The 12,802-nt window shown below is 59.0% G+C and overlaps 2 protein-coding genes across 2 annotated transcripts in view; both read left to right on the top strand.

The window, feature by feature from the left end:
• KDM4B (lysine demethylase 4B) overlaps positions 1–12,802 on the top strand; it is a 181,533-nt gene that overhangs the window by 132,815 nt on the left and 35,916 nt on the right. Inside the window, 1 exon segment of the mRNA XM_031659066.1 lies at positions 6,041–6,237. Within this exon segment, the coding sequence (XP_031514926.1) occupies positions 6,041–6,237 (197 nt within the window).
• On the top strand, positions 7,542–12,735 carry LOC103879902. The gene has a single exon (XM_017952106.3). The coding sequence runs from the start codon at positions 9,668–9,670 to the stop codon at positions 10,151–10,153; it is 486 nt and encodes a 161-aa protein (XP_017807595.2). The 5' UTR covers positions 7,542–9,667; the 3' UTR covers positions 10,154–12,735.

Raw genomic sequence — 12,802 nt, 5'->3', positions numbered from 1 at the left:
ACTTCCAGGATTCGGACCTCATGTGTGTCCCTTGGGAGCTTCCAAAATAGGACTGTTTTTAGGTGGAGCGTATTGGAACTGATGTCACGGAGATAATGGACACCCTCATACCCTGGGAGAACCAGAGCCTGACTCTGGGTCCCGAAGTTGTCATTTCAGGGACCTGAATTGCTGTTTTCTCCCGTGTATGAGTGTCTGGGCTCATTAAGACAACTGGGGCCGTCCCAGCTGGAATGTGTGAAGTCCGTGGGCTCTGGGAGTTTGGAGCTGGGTCAGGTGGTGAGGCCGGGAGAGTCGCACCCCCTGGGACCCTTCTGGGCAGCAGGATCCAGGCCCCCATGAGGCTGAGGTGCGGTGGGCCCAGCTCCCTGAGCTGCACCTGGGTTCCGGGGGCAGCACGCCCACAGTGCATGGCCAACTTAGGCTGATGATGCAGAGGGCACAGGACCCAGAGCGGGGCCGAGCAGGAGGCCAGGGCTCTCCATGCCTGGAGCCAGGCTGCTTCCCAGCAGGGGCAGTCAGAGGCCCAGAAGCCGGTGGTGGGGCGTGCGCGGCCGCCATGCTCAGTACAAACTGGGACTGCTGCCCATGTCCACACAGACACACCTGTGATCGCTCCCAGAGTGTGCTGAAGCTGGTCTGTGGGACGCGATGTTCACCCCGAGGCTGTTACACTGCGAGTTACACTAGAAAAGTAACTTCATGACTTAAGTCAGGCTTCAGCAAGCTTTTTCTTTTGAGACAGGGTCTCAGTCTGTCACCCAGGCTGGAGAGCTGTGGCGTGATCACAGGCCACTGCAGCCTCAACCCCGTGGGCTCAGATGATCCTCCCACCTCGGCCTCCCAAGTAGCTAGGACAATAGGCGTGCACCACCATGCTCACCTAATTTTAAAAATAAATTTTTGTAGAGCCAGTGTCTTGCTATGTTGCCCAGGCTGGTTTTGAACTCCTGGCCTCAAGCGATCCTCCTGCCTCAGCCTCCCAAAGTGCTGGGATGACAGGTGTGAGCCACCATTTGAGCCAGCCCGTTTATTGTGAAGGCCCTGATAGTGACTGTTTGCAGCTTCGCAGGCCGTGCTATTCCCCATTGTGAGTGTTCCGCCCTGCCCTTGTAGCATGAACACAGCTGTGGATGATACGAACGGGCATGGCTGTGTGAATAAAACTTCACAAATAACAAGTGGTAGGCCAGATGTGGCCCGTGGGCCCACCTTAGGTGATATGCCTTCTCAATAAAGAGATTTAGAGAAATAAGTAGGACAGAAGTGTTTACTCCCACAATTGAAAGAACCACAGTGAGTGTTTTGATGCAGGTGTGCCTGTGTGGACATGGGCGGCAGTCCCAGTTTGTACTGAGCATGGCGGCCGCGCACGTCCCACCACTGGCTTCTGGGCCTCTGACTGCCCCTGCCGGGAAGCAGCCCCGCTCCAGGCATGGAGAGCCCTGGCCTCCTGCTCGGCCCCGCTCTGGGTCCTGTGCCCTCTGCCTCATCAGCCCAAGTTGGCCATGCACTGTGGGCATTCTCTTTAGAGACCTCTGTCCATAATTGGGCTCTTGCTGTATTCATGACTGTGCATTTTGTGTTTCTTCAGATAACAGACACATCCTGAGGACATTTCTGTCATTGAAAGGGTCCTGTAGACCGCATCTTCCCAGCGCACGCCTCCCTGTTGTGTGTCGTTTATTTATTCTGTCCACGACGGTTGAACGGTTTGGTTAGAGTCATTGTGATGTGTGCGTGTGCGCAAGCGTACTTGTCTTTCAATATAAAAGCAAAGGACGTCTTTGAATTCCTTCCTTCCTCAGGCGAGATCACGGGCAGGGGGAGGTTAGGGACGAGCTTGCCCGGAGTGTGCAAAGATCCACGTTCTGCCCGTCGTCTGCAGCTTGGCAGAGCTGCTCGTCTCCTCCCTGCATCCTCCCAAGGCTGCCGGGGTCTGCTCCGCGCTTACTGGGGGCCAAGTAGGGGCTGTGATGCCGACCCACCCTCCTCCTCTGGGGGATTCCACAGGACCCAGCAGCCACCTCTCCCTCTGCTGATTCCCTGGCAAGCGGCGCCGTCCAGGTCCCCAGAGGTGCATTTGGCAGGGTGGTCAGGCCGCCCCCTGACATGAACACTGTCCAAGAACCCGGTTCTGCTTGGCATCTGGGGCACCAAGAGGGGTGGTCTTGCTTTGAGACTGCTCTGCTGGCCTCACCCGGGAACGAGAAGAAGCTTATGGGTTCGAGCCCAACCAGAGCAGTGAGACCAGGACCTTAGCGTTGGGGAGAGCAGTGGGGGCAGAGAACCTGCAGTTGGTGGGCCCAACCTGTCGACGAGAGGCTGATCCCAAGGCCGGGCAACCTGGGGCCGTGACCCGCAGAGAATGCGGCGTATTTGGGAACAAAGACCCTCAGTGGAGAGTGGCGGTGGGACCCTGGCTTCATGCTCCACGTTCCTCACCTGAGTCCCCACCTCCTGGTCTTGGACCGCCACCCTGCCTTGGCCAGACTCGCCCAGCTTCCCCCGCAGCTCTCAGGGCTGCCTCACCCATACACACGGCTCTGGTGGCTGCGTGTATCACGCCACATGATGGAACACAGGGCCCTGGGGCGTGCTCAGGCCTTCGGGGGCTGCGCAGACCTCCTCTTGCCCTGTTTGTGCGTGATTTCTCCGTCAGAAACTAATGACACAGCCAGATTCCCCCAGATGGCACCTTCCTTCTCGGTCGCGAGTGCTGACAGAGGACCACCAAGTCGGGGAGCAGGAAATTGTAGCGGGCAGGGCCCATCCCCTCCAGTCACTCCTGCACAGCCTTGCAGACACGCGTGTCCCAGAGAGTGGGTAGCTAGACAGGGCTGTGGTGAGGGCAGTCAGGGGCCTCGCTAATGAATGAAAATAGACAACGAGGTCCGCCCTGCCCGAGGACTCTGTGGTGGGGCTCCCTCCGGCCTGCTCTGAACCCTTCCCAGCCACAGTAGAACAGCCCACGGAAGTCCTCACGTGCCTGGCTCACCCTTTTCACGGGCACGTGGCTCCCACAGGCGCGCAGCCGATCAGAAGAGGCCGGAGTTGGTGGCTTGCAGTGGGGGCTGGGCATGTTCAGCAGGAGGCTGCTGCTGAGGGGAGCTGGGTCTCCTCACCGGCCCTAGTGGTTTCTCTCCCACGCTGTGGCCCTGCTGAGCTGCCCAGCACTCGGAAGTGACCGCCCTGTGTCCTCGATCCACGAGGCCGTGCTTCCCTCCCTGTGACCCACCGGCCTTGCCTCCTTCCTGCTGTTCGCTTCTTGGGTGTCCCAGCTCCCCAGCTCCCTGCAGGGCCACGTGGAGACCCGCAGGAGTGCCCCCAGCCGCCACCTCCTTCCAGGCCAGCCGTGGGCGGGCTGGCACCAGCAACTTTGTCCTGACAGTGGCGCCAGCCCCCAGGGCAGGGGACGCATCTCTGGAGCCTGGCCAGCCCCGGCCGGGCGAGGGGGCTCAGGCGGGCTCCAGGCCACGGCAGTGTGCTCCGTGGAGCATGTCTGCCTGTCCCCCTCCACGGGTGCACACAGGTGCTTTTTTTAATTACTTAAGGAAAAGCAATTGCAAAGCCGCTCAATACAAATCCCCTAAGCTGCTGTGGATGGGGATGCCGGGGCGGCCGGCGCGGCCAGGAGTGTGAAACGCGGGCACCATCTGTGCTCCTGCCACTCCACGGCCAAATGACACCGTCAGCCTTGCTCTCCCGCGCCATCTTTCATCAAATGAATTGAGTTTGCTGGGAATTGCTTGGCCGTAAATATTCCCTCCTGCTCAGCATGGTCGGGCTCTAACTGTTCCCAAGCCCCTGCTCCTGGATCCAGCAGAAGGTTCCATGGCTCCCTCAGGACTGGGGAAGGTGGGAGGAGGCACGAGCTGCAGGAAATTCCACAGGCAGGTTTCTCCCGTCCCCAACCCCACAGCTTCAGATTTGGGGTCGTAAATAGGTCAGTGTCTCCAAGCAAAGGGCGGACCACCTGGAAAGGGTTGTCAGGGCAAGGGAATAGTCGCGTTGAATGAAGTCTTTCCCTTCCCGTTTCCTTCATCCCGTGGAGCACGGGTGGTGACAGCAAGACAGCCACTTGAAATGGAAGAGTGTCTCGTGATGTTTGGAAATGGGCTTCTCCTTTGTGTGTTTGATGGAGAGGCAGAAAGTTCCCCGTGGGCTTCTGAGGCTGAGATGAGGGTTGGCAGAGGTGGGGGCAGTCTGTGTCTGGCATGTGGTCCCTGAGCTGCCTCTCCCCAGCAGGAGACGAGGGCTGTGCTTGCTTCAGAGGGGGGGCCCGTGCCTCTGCCCCCCACCCTCCGAGCTTCTGCATGGCCCTCCCCCATGCCTGTGGAGACTCCCAGGGATACTTTGTCCCCTAGAGTCTAGACCAGGAGCTTCCAAACTGCAGCCCGTGGGTCAACTCTGGCCCTGGCCTGTGTTTGTCAATAGTTTTATTAACACACAACCACGTGCATGCATTTGCCCATCGTCTGTGATGCTTTTGAGGCATGGTGGCAGAGTTTCTCGAAGCTGAAAACACTTAGCATTTGGGCCTGTGTGACACTGTTTGCCAGCCCTGCCCTTTCCCCCTTCCTCTCGAGGCTGGTGTTTTTCCAGCCCCATCTGAGCGGGTAAGCGACAGACCAGAGCTTCCTGGCCACCTCCTGGGATCTGCGTGCCATGGTGGGAATTGCCGCTTGGGCATCTGGGTTCATGCCTTGTAGAAACAGGGTCTCCCTGTGTTGCCCTGTTCATGCCTTCTGGGGCCTGGCTTCTCTGGCCCCAAGTCCCTGAAATGTTGAGTGTCACCAGGTCACCTGCAGAACATCCCTCACAGTGCCCCGTGTGACCAAAGTGATGCAGCAGCAGAGCCACCAAGAACAGTGACCTGGGAAGGGCTGAGGGCATGAGAGCGGCAGGTCTGCCCGGGAGGCAGCCAGAGGGGACTTCAGCTCATCCTTGCCACTCGCTTGAGGTTCCCAGACACAAGGGCTGCAGGAAATTCCTATTGGGTGTTTGCTCAATTCCCGCAAGACCCCAGGCAAGCCGGCCACAGCACGTGGCATGTTCATGTCCTTTCATAGCCACTAAGTCCCTGAGCCTCCCAGACCCTCAGTGTGTTCTTCATTAACATTGGCGTCCCTCCAGCCCTGCAAGCTGGAGGCAGTCAGGTGAGGTGTGCGGGAGCCTGTGGGCCACCATTGCCCTTGTGAGGCCTCCTGAGGAGGGGCCATTGTCACATTCCGGGATTCCTGTCGCTTCTCTCAGCTCTTTGGGGACTGCCATCATTTCCCCTCTTCCCAGCCCTCTTGGAACAATTGCTGTTATAAAATACTCCGTATCCATTGTTACCTACCTGGGAGCAACCACATCTTGACAGGAGGGAGATTTTTGCCTGAACCAACAGGAGGCATCTGAATCTCAGCCTCGCTGGTCTCTGGACAACTGTGCGTGGGGTGGTGCCCAGCCCTGAACCTCAGGCCCCTCATTGAGTCGTGCTCCCAGCCCCCATTTCTCTTGGGTGTTTGCTCAGTGGCCATTACAACTCCATGGCGGCAAACCAGGGACTCACAACTGGGGGACGCCATTTCCTGACTTGTGATAGAAGTTCTAGAAACAGACCTGGAGTGGTGGTGCACACCTGTGATCCCAGGGCTTTGGAAGGCTGAGGCAGGAGGATCACTTGAACCCAGGAGTTCAATACTAGCCTGAACAACATAGCAAGACCCCATCTCTAAAAAGTCTAAGAATTAGCCAGACGTGTTGGTGGGTTCCTGTAGTCCCAGCTACGTAGGAGGCTGAGGCGGGAGGATCGCTTGAGCCTGAGAGGTTGAGGCTGCAGTGAGCCATGATTGCACCACTGCGCTCCAGCCTGGGTGACAGTGAGACCCTGTCTTGAAAAGAAAAATGTTCTAGAAGCGGAAAGCTCAGGGGTGGGATGGGGTGTGGGAGGCCCGGGCCGTCGGCCCTACCTGCTCTGGAGTGGGGTGTGTGGAGCCAGCTGTCCAGGTGCAGTGCAGGGAGGGGCTCAGGTGCCTGTCTCCTGCCACAGTGCACGTGCCGGAAGGACATGGTCAAGATCTCCATGGACGTGTTCGTGCGCATCCTGCAGCCCGAGCGCTACGAGCTGTGGAAGCAGGGCAAGGACCTCACGGTGCTGGACCACACGCGGCCCACGGCGCTCACCAGCCCCGAGCTGAGCTCCTGGAGCGCGTCCCGGGCCTCGCTGAAGGCCAAGCTCCTCCGCAGGTGAGTTGCCAAGGGGCTGCCGTGTGACTGGCCCAGCGTGACGGAGGGTGGCCCTGCCGGGTGGCCCAGGCCCCTTTCCACCGGCAGGGACTCCAGGCTGTGTCCCGCTCCTCCCTTTCTTCCTATTCCCACCCCGCCTCCTCTTTCGTTCTCCTTCTCCTGTTCTGTCTGTTTCTCCTCGAGTCTGAGACAGTGTTTTCTCGAGGCCTTGCCTTGCTGGGGTGGGTGGGCCCTGCTCCGGCGGGCAGTGTCTGTGCCGTTCACACGCGCGGGCTCCCCATACTCCCTGTCACGTCCCCACCAGGAGGCTGACCCTCAGCATGGCATGCTTCCAGGCCCCATGCCACTGCCTCAGCAGAGTCACCAGGCCACATGGTTCCCTGTCCCTCTCACTCACGGCGTTTCTGCTGTCGGGCTCCTCAGGCCCCTCCCTGGCACTGAGAGCAGGCGGGTCCCGTGCAAGGACTCACATGGCATTGGGTGGGCTGCAGAGCCCCTGCCCTTCCGTGTCTGCGGTTGCTCCTTCGGTGTAAAGGTGCTGCTTGGATTTGAGATCGTGGAGAGGATTGCAGAAGGCTGGCTCCTGGCATGACCCTGGATGCCCTCCTCCCACTCAGAACCCCTCCCTGCGCATCGGTGTCTCCTCTGCCGCACAGACCCTCCCGCCAGGTGTCTGGTGTCCGCCTGGAGGAGAGGGCAGAGCGTCTGCAGCCTCTTGGCTTCCGACTGCAAGAGGCCGTGGGGACACGGAGGCAGGTCCCAGCCAAGGAGGAGGTCCACTTCATGCCCAGAGTGAAGACGAGTGCTGGCCTCCCTGGTCCCCACTCCGGGAAGCGTCCAGGCTTCCAGGCTCTCAGCACAATTGTCGACAGATCTCACTGCTGTTTGGTGCCCAAGAAACATTCAGGGATCCCCTGAGCACGAGCTGGAGCCGGGAGGGACGGCACGGAGTGGGCTCAGCCGACTGCTCCTGGGAAGGGCCGGAGAGCAAACGTTTGTGACTTGGCAGCTTTGTAGGCCAGACCTCCTGTGTCTCGATGTCTCGACTCCTCATGGCATCTCAAGACCCCTGCAGATGGTAGACAGAGAAGAAATGTGCGGGGCTGTGTCCATGAAGCTTTGTTTACAGACCCTGAAATCCGGATCTCATGATTTTCACATGCTACCAAATATTATAATTTTTCTGTTTTGAGCCACTTAAAAATGTGAATATTGGCCAGGCACAGTCACTCACACCTGTAATCTCTGTGCTTTGGAGGCCAAGGTAGATGGATTGCTTGAGTCCAGGGGTTTGAGACCAGCCTGGGCAACATATTGAGACCCCATCTCTAAACAAAATTTAAAAATTAGCCGGGTGCGGTGGTGTGCTGCTGTGGTCCCAGCTACTCAGGAGGCTGAGACGGGAAGATCACTCGAGCCCAGGAGGTGGAGGCTGCAGCGAACTGAGATCATACCACTGCACTCCAGCCTGAATGACGGAGCAAGACCTTGTCTCTCCGGGAAAAAAAAACAACCTGTAAACACTGTTCCTACCTTGTGGGCCGTACGCAGACTAGCTGCTGGCAGGTCTGGTCTTTGGGCCTACAGTGGTGGCCCTGGTGTGGGGGCAGCCTCCCCCTTCGCTTTGAGCAGTGGCCTTCGTTCTGCAGCCATCCAGTCACTGCTGGCTTGATCTCATCCCAGCTGGCGATGGATGGTGCCCACTCGAGACCCCGCCACTGAGCACCAAGGTTGGGGGCGGCTCAGCCTCGGCCCCCACCACGCTCTGAAGAAACAGGCCTTGGTACTGGTTTCTGAAAAGTCACTCCTGGTCCAGTAACTTCTCCTCTAACTGGGCACCTTCTTTTTTAGCACGTGCATTTGTTTGTGAGTCTGGGACTCCTGGGTGGTCTGGGCATCTGCCTGGGCCTCCTCTGTCTTCCCCGCCCCGCGGCCTGTCTCGGAGAATGTTCCCTCCGCCCCCAGTGTTTTTGCAGCCCCTCCTGACAGCCCCGCCGAGGTGAAGCTGTCTCTTCTGCTCTTGTGATCTGTCCTTTTGATTTCCTGCCGCCTGCCTGCTCCTCGTGAAGAGCCGCCTCCTGGGGAGGCCACTCCAGGCGGCCACACCGGCACAGAGCTCGTGCACCCAGCTCCCAGGCCCAGCCGGACGCGCTATTTGCATAATGGTTAATTGATTGTGGCTCAGGCTAATTGGTCAACAGAGCGGATTGCCAATAAACCGGCACCACGTTCCAGGAGTGGAATGGGACTAGAGGCCGTCTAAATTGCCAGCCAGGAGGAGATGCAGAAGCCGCTGCGCTCACCGCTGCTTGGAACTGTCTTTGCACGCAGGAAGTGGACCCCCAGAACCAGCCCTTGTGCGGCCTGGCCTCCCTGTCCCAGCCGCCCCCTCGCTCCTAGTCACGACCTGCTCCCCCCAGGAGCCCCCTCCCGCCCTCTCCCATGCACTGCCATCCTGCGGGCTGCCTTCCCCCAGCAGCGAGCCTGAATAACAAATGAAGGCAGCTTCCCAAGGATGTAGTTTTCTTTAAAGCCTTCAGTATGTAAAACAAGGCTGATTCGCTTATTTTTTTTTTTTTTTAGTCATGGGGGGTGCTTTTCTCTGGAGAGGCGGATGGGTGACTCACGTTTCAGAGCCCAAGCTGCCCCTCCTGCCCCTGGGGCGGTGGTCAGTTCTCCCCTAGGCAGTGCTCTCTCCACATGGCCTGCCTTCTCCCCTGACCCAGGCTCCCTCCCTGAGGGCGTATCTTGGGGCCAGGGCAGCCCTGTCTGAGCATCTGTAGCTCAGGCTGGATCGGGAGACACGGTGGACTGACTGGCTCTGTCTCCCAGACAAGGGGCTTGTGGACACAGGCTGGATCCTTCTCTGGTGGGGGAGCATCCTGGGCCCTGCAGGGTGCTGAGCAGCGTCCCTGGCCTCCACCCACTCCATGCCAGGAGCACACCCCAAGTCGTGACAACCACAGATATCCCCAGACGTCGCCCAGTTCCGCAGGTGGGAACCCCTGCCCTAGACCAAGGGATGGCATCAGGGTGGGCGCCATGCCCTCACCCCAGTGCAGTCCAGCCTTCCCTGCCCTCAGCGTGGCTGTGGGATGACCCCATGTGTTTACCAGGTGCCCCGTGGGGTGCGGATGGTTCGGCACAGCAGCCTGAGCTCAGAGGACATGGCTTGCTCCCCGCCCGCCACCTTACACGGGGCTCTTCCGGAGCTAAATCTTGTCGGGCGAGCGTTGGGGGCTGTTTGTATTCTTTTCCTGATGGATGGGTCGCCTAAAACGGCAGCCTGGCTCCTGGCGGGTGTCCTCGGCCTCCCCATGCCTTGTGTTGCTGTGCGTTCCTGCGCCTTGCCTGAGCCGGAGCCCTCACAGTGCTCTCTGGCACCCACGCGGCGCTCCTCCATGCAGACTCTTTCCACGCGAGAAGTGCCATGTACACATGCTTCAGCATGTACGCGCTCCCTGCAGGACATCTGTGCACCCGCCTCACCACAGCCTCCCTGGCCCACTGCTGCTCTGTGAGCCCAGCTGGGCCCAGGCCTCGTCTCCCCTACCCCTCCGAGCTCCGTGCTCCCTGTCCCCTCCGGCTCTGCCTTGGCCTGTCGCCCCCACAGCAGTGCAGGACACCACCACGCCTCCGGCCCCGACTCCCGCCAGGGCTGGCGCACCCCAGCTGCGTTCCTGAGCCCTCCCCACCAACAGGGACCTCAGCCCTCAGGGACAGAACCTCACGAGCACAGGGACCTGCCAGCACCTGCAGGGAGCATGCAGCCTCAGGGACTCACTCACTGTCTCCTGTCTCTTTCCTAGAGCTGCTGTTCATTTTCTCAAAGGTGAAATTCCTCAGCACAGGGTCTAGTCTTGGGGGCGGGGAGCACTGGGCCACTTGGGGGCAGGGGGTGGGGGGGCGGCTCTGAGGGCTCAGTCTGGGGCCAACCTCCCAGCCATCCCTAAGCCTGGGGCCAGGGCTGGGGCAGCCCCAGTCCTCCCCGCCCTGTGAGAAGCCCTCAGCCAGCGTGGCACGGAGAGCTGACGGCCCCACTCTGGCTGCTGCAGGTGGCCCGTGTTACTGGGTGACAGGGCCGGAGGCCGTCCACCCCGCCTCCTGCCATACAAGCTGCAAAGGACACCTGCTTCCACCTTGGAAATATTAGTGCAGTTATCTGAACTACGTCCCGACATTTGGCTCATAGGAATGAGCCCAGGGGCGTCCAGTTAAGCCTGGCAGGCTAAGTGCTTATTTATCTCCACTCTCTCCTGAAACGCCCCTGAAACGCCACAGAGTGAAGTGCAGAGAACAGGAGGGGGGGCAGTGGCAGCTGAGCATGTCTACAGGCTTTGAAAAGCAGGGAAGGGTGGGCAGGAGACCTCCTGGGCCAGTGACCCGGAGGACAGCCAGCAGGGAGCGGCTGGTCTGCACCACGGGGCCGCAGAAAGACACAGTGGGCAGACGTGGGCAGCTCCTAGGGGGCTGCAGGGGGAACGCACCACGGGGCTGCAGAAAAACAGCAGGCAGACATGGCAGCTCCTGGGGGGCTGGAGGGATGCGGGGATAACCAGCAGAAGGCAGTGGGTGGCTCTGGGCAGGAGGGAAGTGCCTTCCTGAGGTTGGCAGTGGGGCCCAGCTGCCAGCCTCACGTCCCCCCACCCCCAAGGCCAGAAGAGACAATAGAGGGGGTGGGGTCCTCTCCCAGAGAACAAAGGGGCCCAGTGGAGCAAAGCCACAGATGCGGATACTGGGGCTCCCCTAAAGTCACAGGCCTCTGCCCTCAACAGCCCCTGCCACTGCCTTCACCAGGCCCATCTCACACACGGCTTGTCACCGTGCACAGAAGGATCAACGGCCAGGGGGCCCAACACATTGGAGGCCACGCTCCCATGACAAAGCAGGGCCTGCACAGCGAAGAAGGGAAGAGCTCCGGGGAAGGAGGATGCAGTGAGCATGGGGCCCTGGAGCGGCCCGGGATTTTGCATTATGGAAGAGGAGCCATTGCTGTGAAGAAGAAACGTTCCAGGAACGAGTGACTCTCGGATGTTACCATCTAGAGGAGAGAAGCGCCCTGGTGGATTGGGAGGCTCTTGAAGAAGCCCCTCCCACAGCACAGACGGACCGACAGAGCTGGAAGATACGAAGGATCAGGAAGTCAGAGGCATAGTCCAGGAAATCTAGCCCCTGATAGGAGTTTCAGAAAAAAAGAAACTTTGCATTTCCAGGTTTAAAAGTCCGGAAAGTCCATCCAAGAATGGAAATTACCCAAACGACAACACATCGCTGTGAAATTTTACAACTCCTGGATTAAACAAAGGCCCTGAAAGCTTCCAGAGCAAACAGATCACTAAACAGCTCACCAGACTGGGGCTGGGCATGGTAGCTCACGCCTGTGATCCCAGCACTGTGGGAGGCCAAGGCAGGAGGATCTCTTGAGGCCAAGAGTTTGAGGTCAGCCTGGGCAACATAGCTAGACCCTGTCTCTACAAAAAAAAAAAAAGAACAGGAGACCCTATTAGCATTGGATCTACAATCATAATGCCATAAACTAAAAGACAAAGGAAAAAGGCCTTCAAAAGTCAGAAGAGGAATAATTCTCCCCAAATCTTTCACCCAGCCAAATTGTCAAGAAATGTGTGAGGAGAATAAGGATCTTTTTAGACACACAGAGTCTCGTATTCCATCTCCTTTCTCAGGAAACTGCTGCAGGATGTGCTCCAGCTAAACAAGGATGTAAACCAAGGAAGCCATGGGATTGAGGAAGCAAGATCTAACCCAGGAGAGTCAAGGGGAGTCTCAAGATCATGGGAGAAGGAACCAAGACCCCTAGGGTGTCATGGAGAGAAGGGGACACCCTGCACAGGAGACCACAGCAGGAATTTAAGAGCAACGGCAGGGAGCTCAGAGATACTAAGGAAGCTAGGTGTTCCTGAGGCCAGTTCCAGACCCCTGTTGGGGGGGTTGGGGAATGCGGCCCGAGTTGCTCTGTGGCTCATGGATGCACAATGTTTATGGGGCATAAAAGCGTACACGTGGAATTTGGCTGCAGTGGAAGACAGTGGCAGGTGCAGGGAGAGAAGAGGACGGTCATGGAGGCGAGCAAGGACGGCCACACCCTCAGCACCTGTGCCGGGAGCCAGACCCAGAAATAAGTATCGGGTGCAGAAACACACGAAAGGGGATGAAGATGTCAGGGTCAGGAAGAGGCGTGCCCTTAGGACCCCACAGATGCCCCAAGTGATGGATGCCTCTCTGCCGTGGGCTGTGTCCCCCTTGCTGTGTCTGTGTATTGAGCCCTACCCAGTTCCATGTAGTGTGGGACCCAGAGGTCTCAGCCTGGCACCGCGCAGGTAGGAAAGGGCTGGGCTGCAAGGATGAGGCCCCAGAGCTCTGGTTGGACACCAGGACAGTCCTGGGCCCTCTGGGGCAGACACAGTAAGGCTTCAAGGCTGTGGGGGTGCACCTGGAAGGCTGTAGCAGGGGAGGGCCATGGTCAGAAGCGACCTCTAGGGTGGGTTTTCAGGGTGGGAGTGGAGGGAGGGACTGCAGTGGGTGGGAGAAGGGGCTATGGAGCTGG

This window comes from Papio anubis, chromosome 20, assembly GCF_008728515.1.
Source record: "Papio anubis isolate 15944 chromosome 20, Panubis1.0, whole genome shotgun sequence".
NCBI classification, from domain to species: Eukaryota; Metazoa; Chordata; class Mammalia; order Primates; family Cercopithecidae; genus Papio; species Papio anubis.
This window is presented reverse-complemented; position numbering and strand designations above follow the sequence as displayed.

Excerpts from the sequence above, each read along its gene's own strand:
- LOC103879902 (XM_017952106.3), top strand. The coding sequence starts at position 9,668 with ATGTACACATGCTTCAGCATGTACGCGCTCCCTGCAGGACATCTGTGC.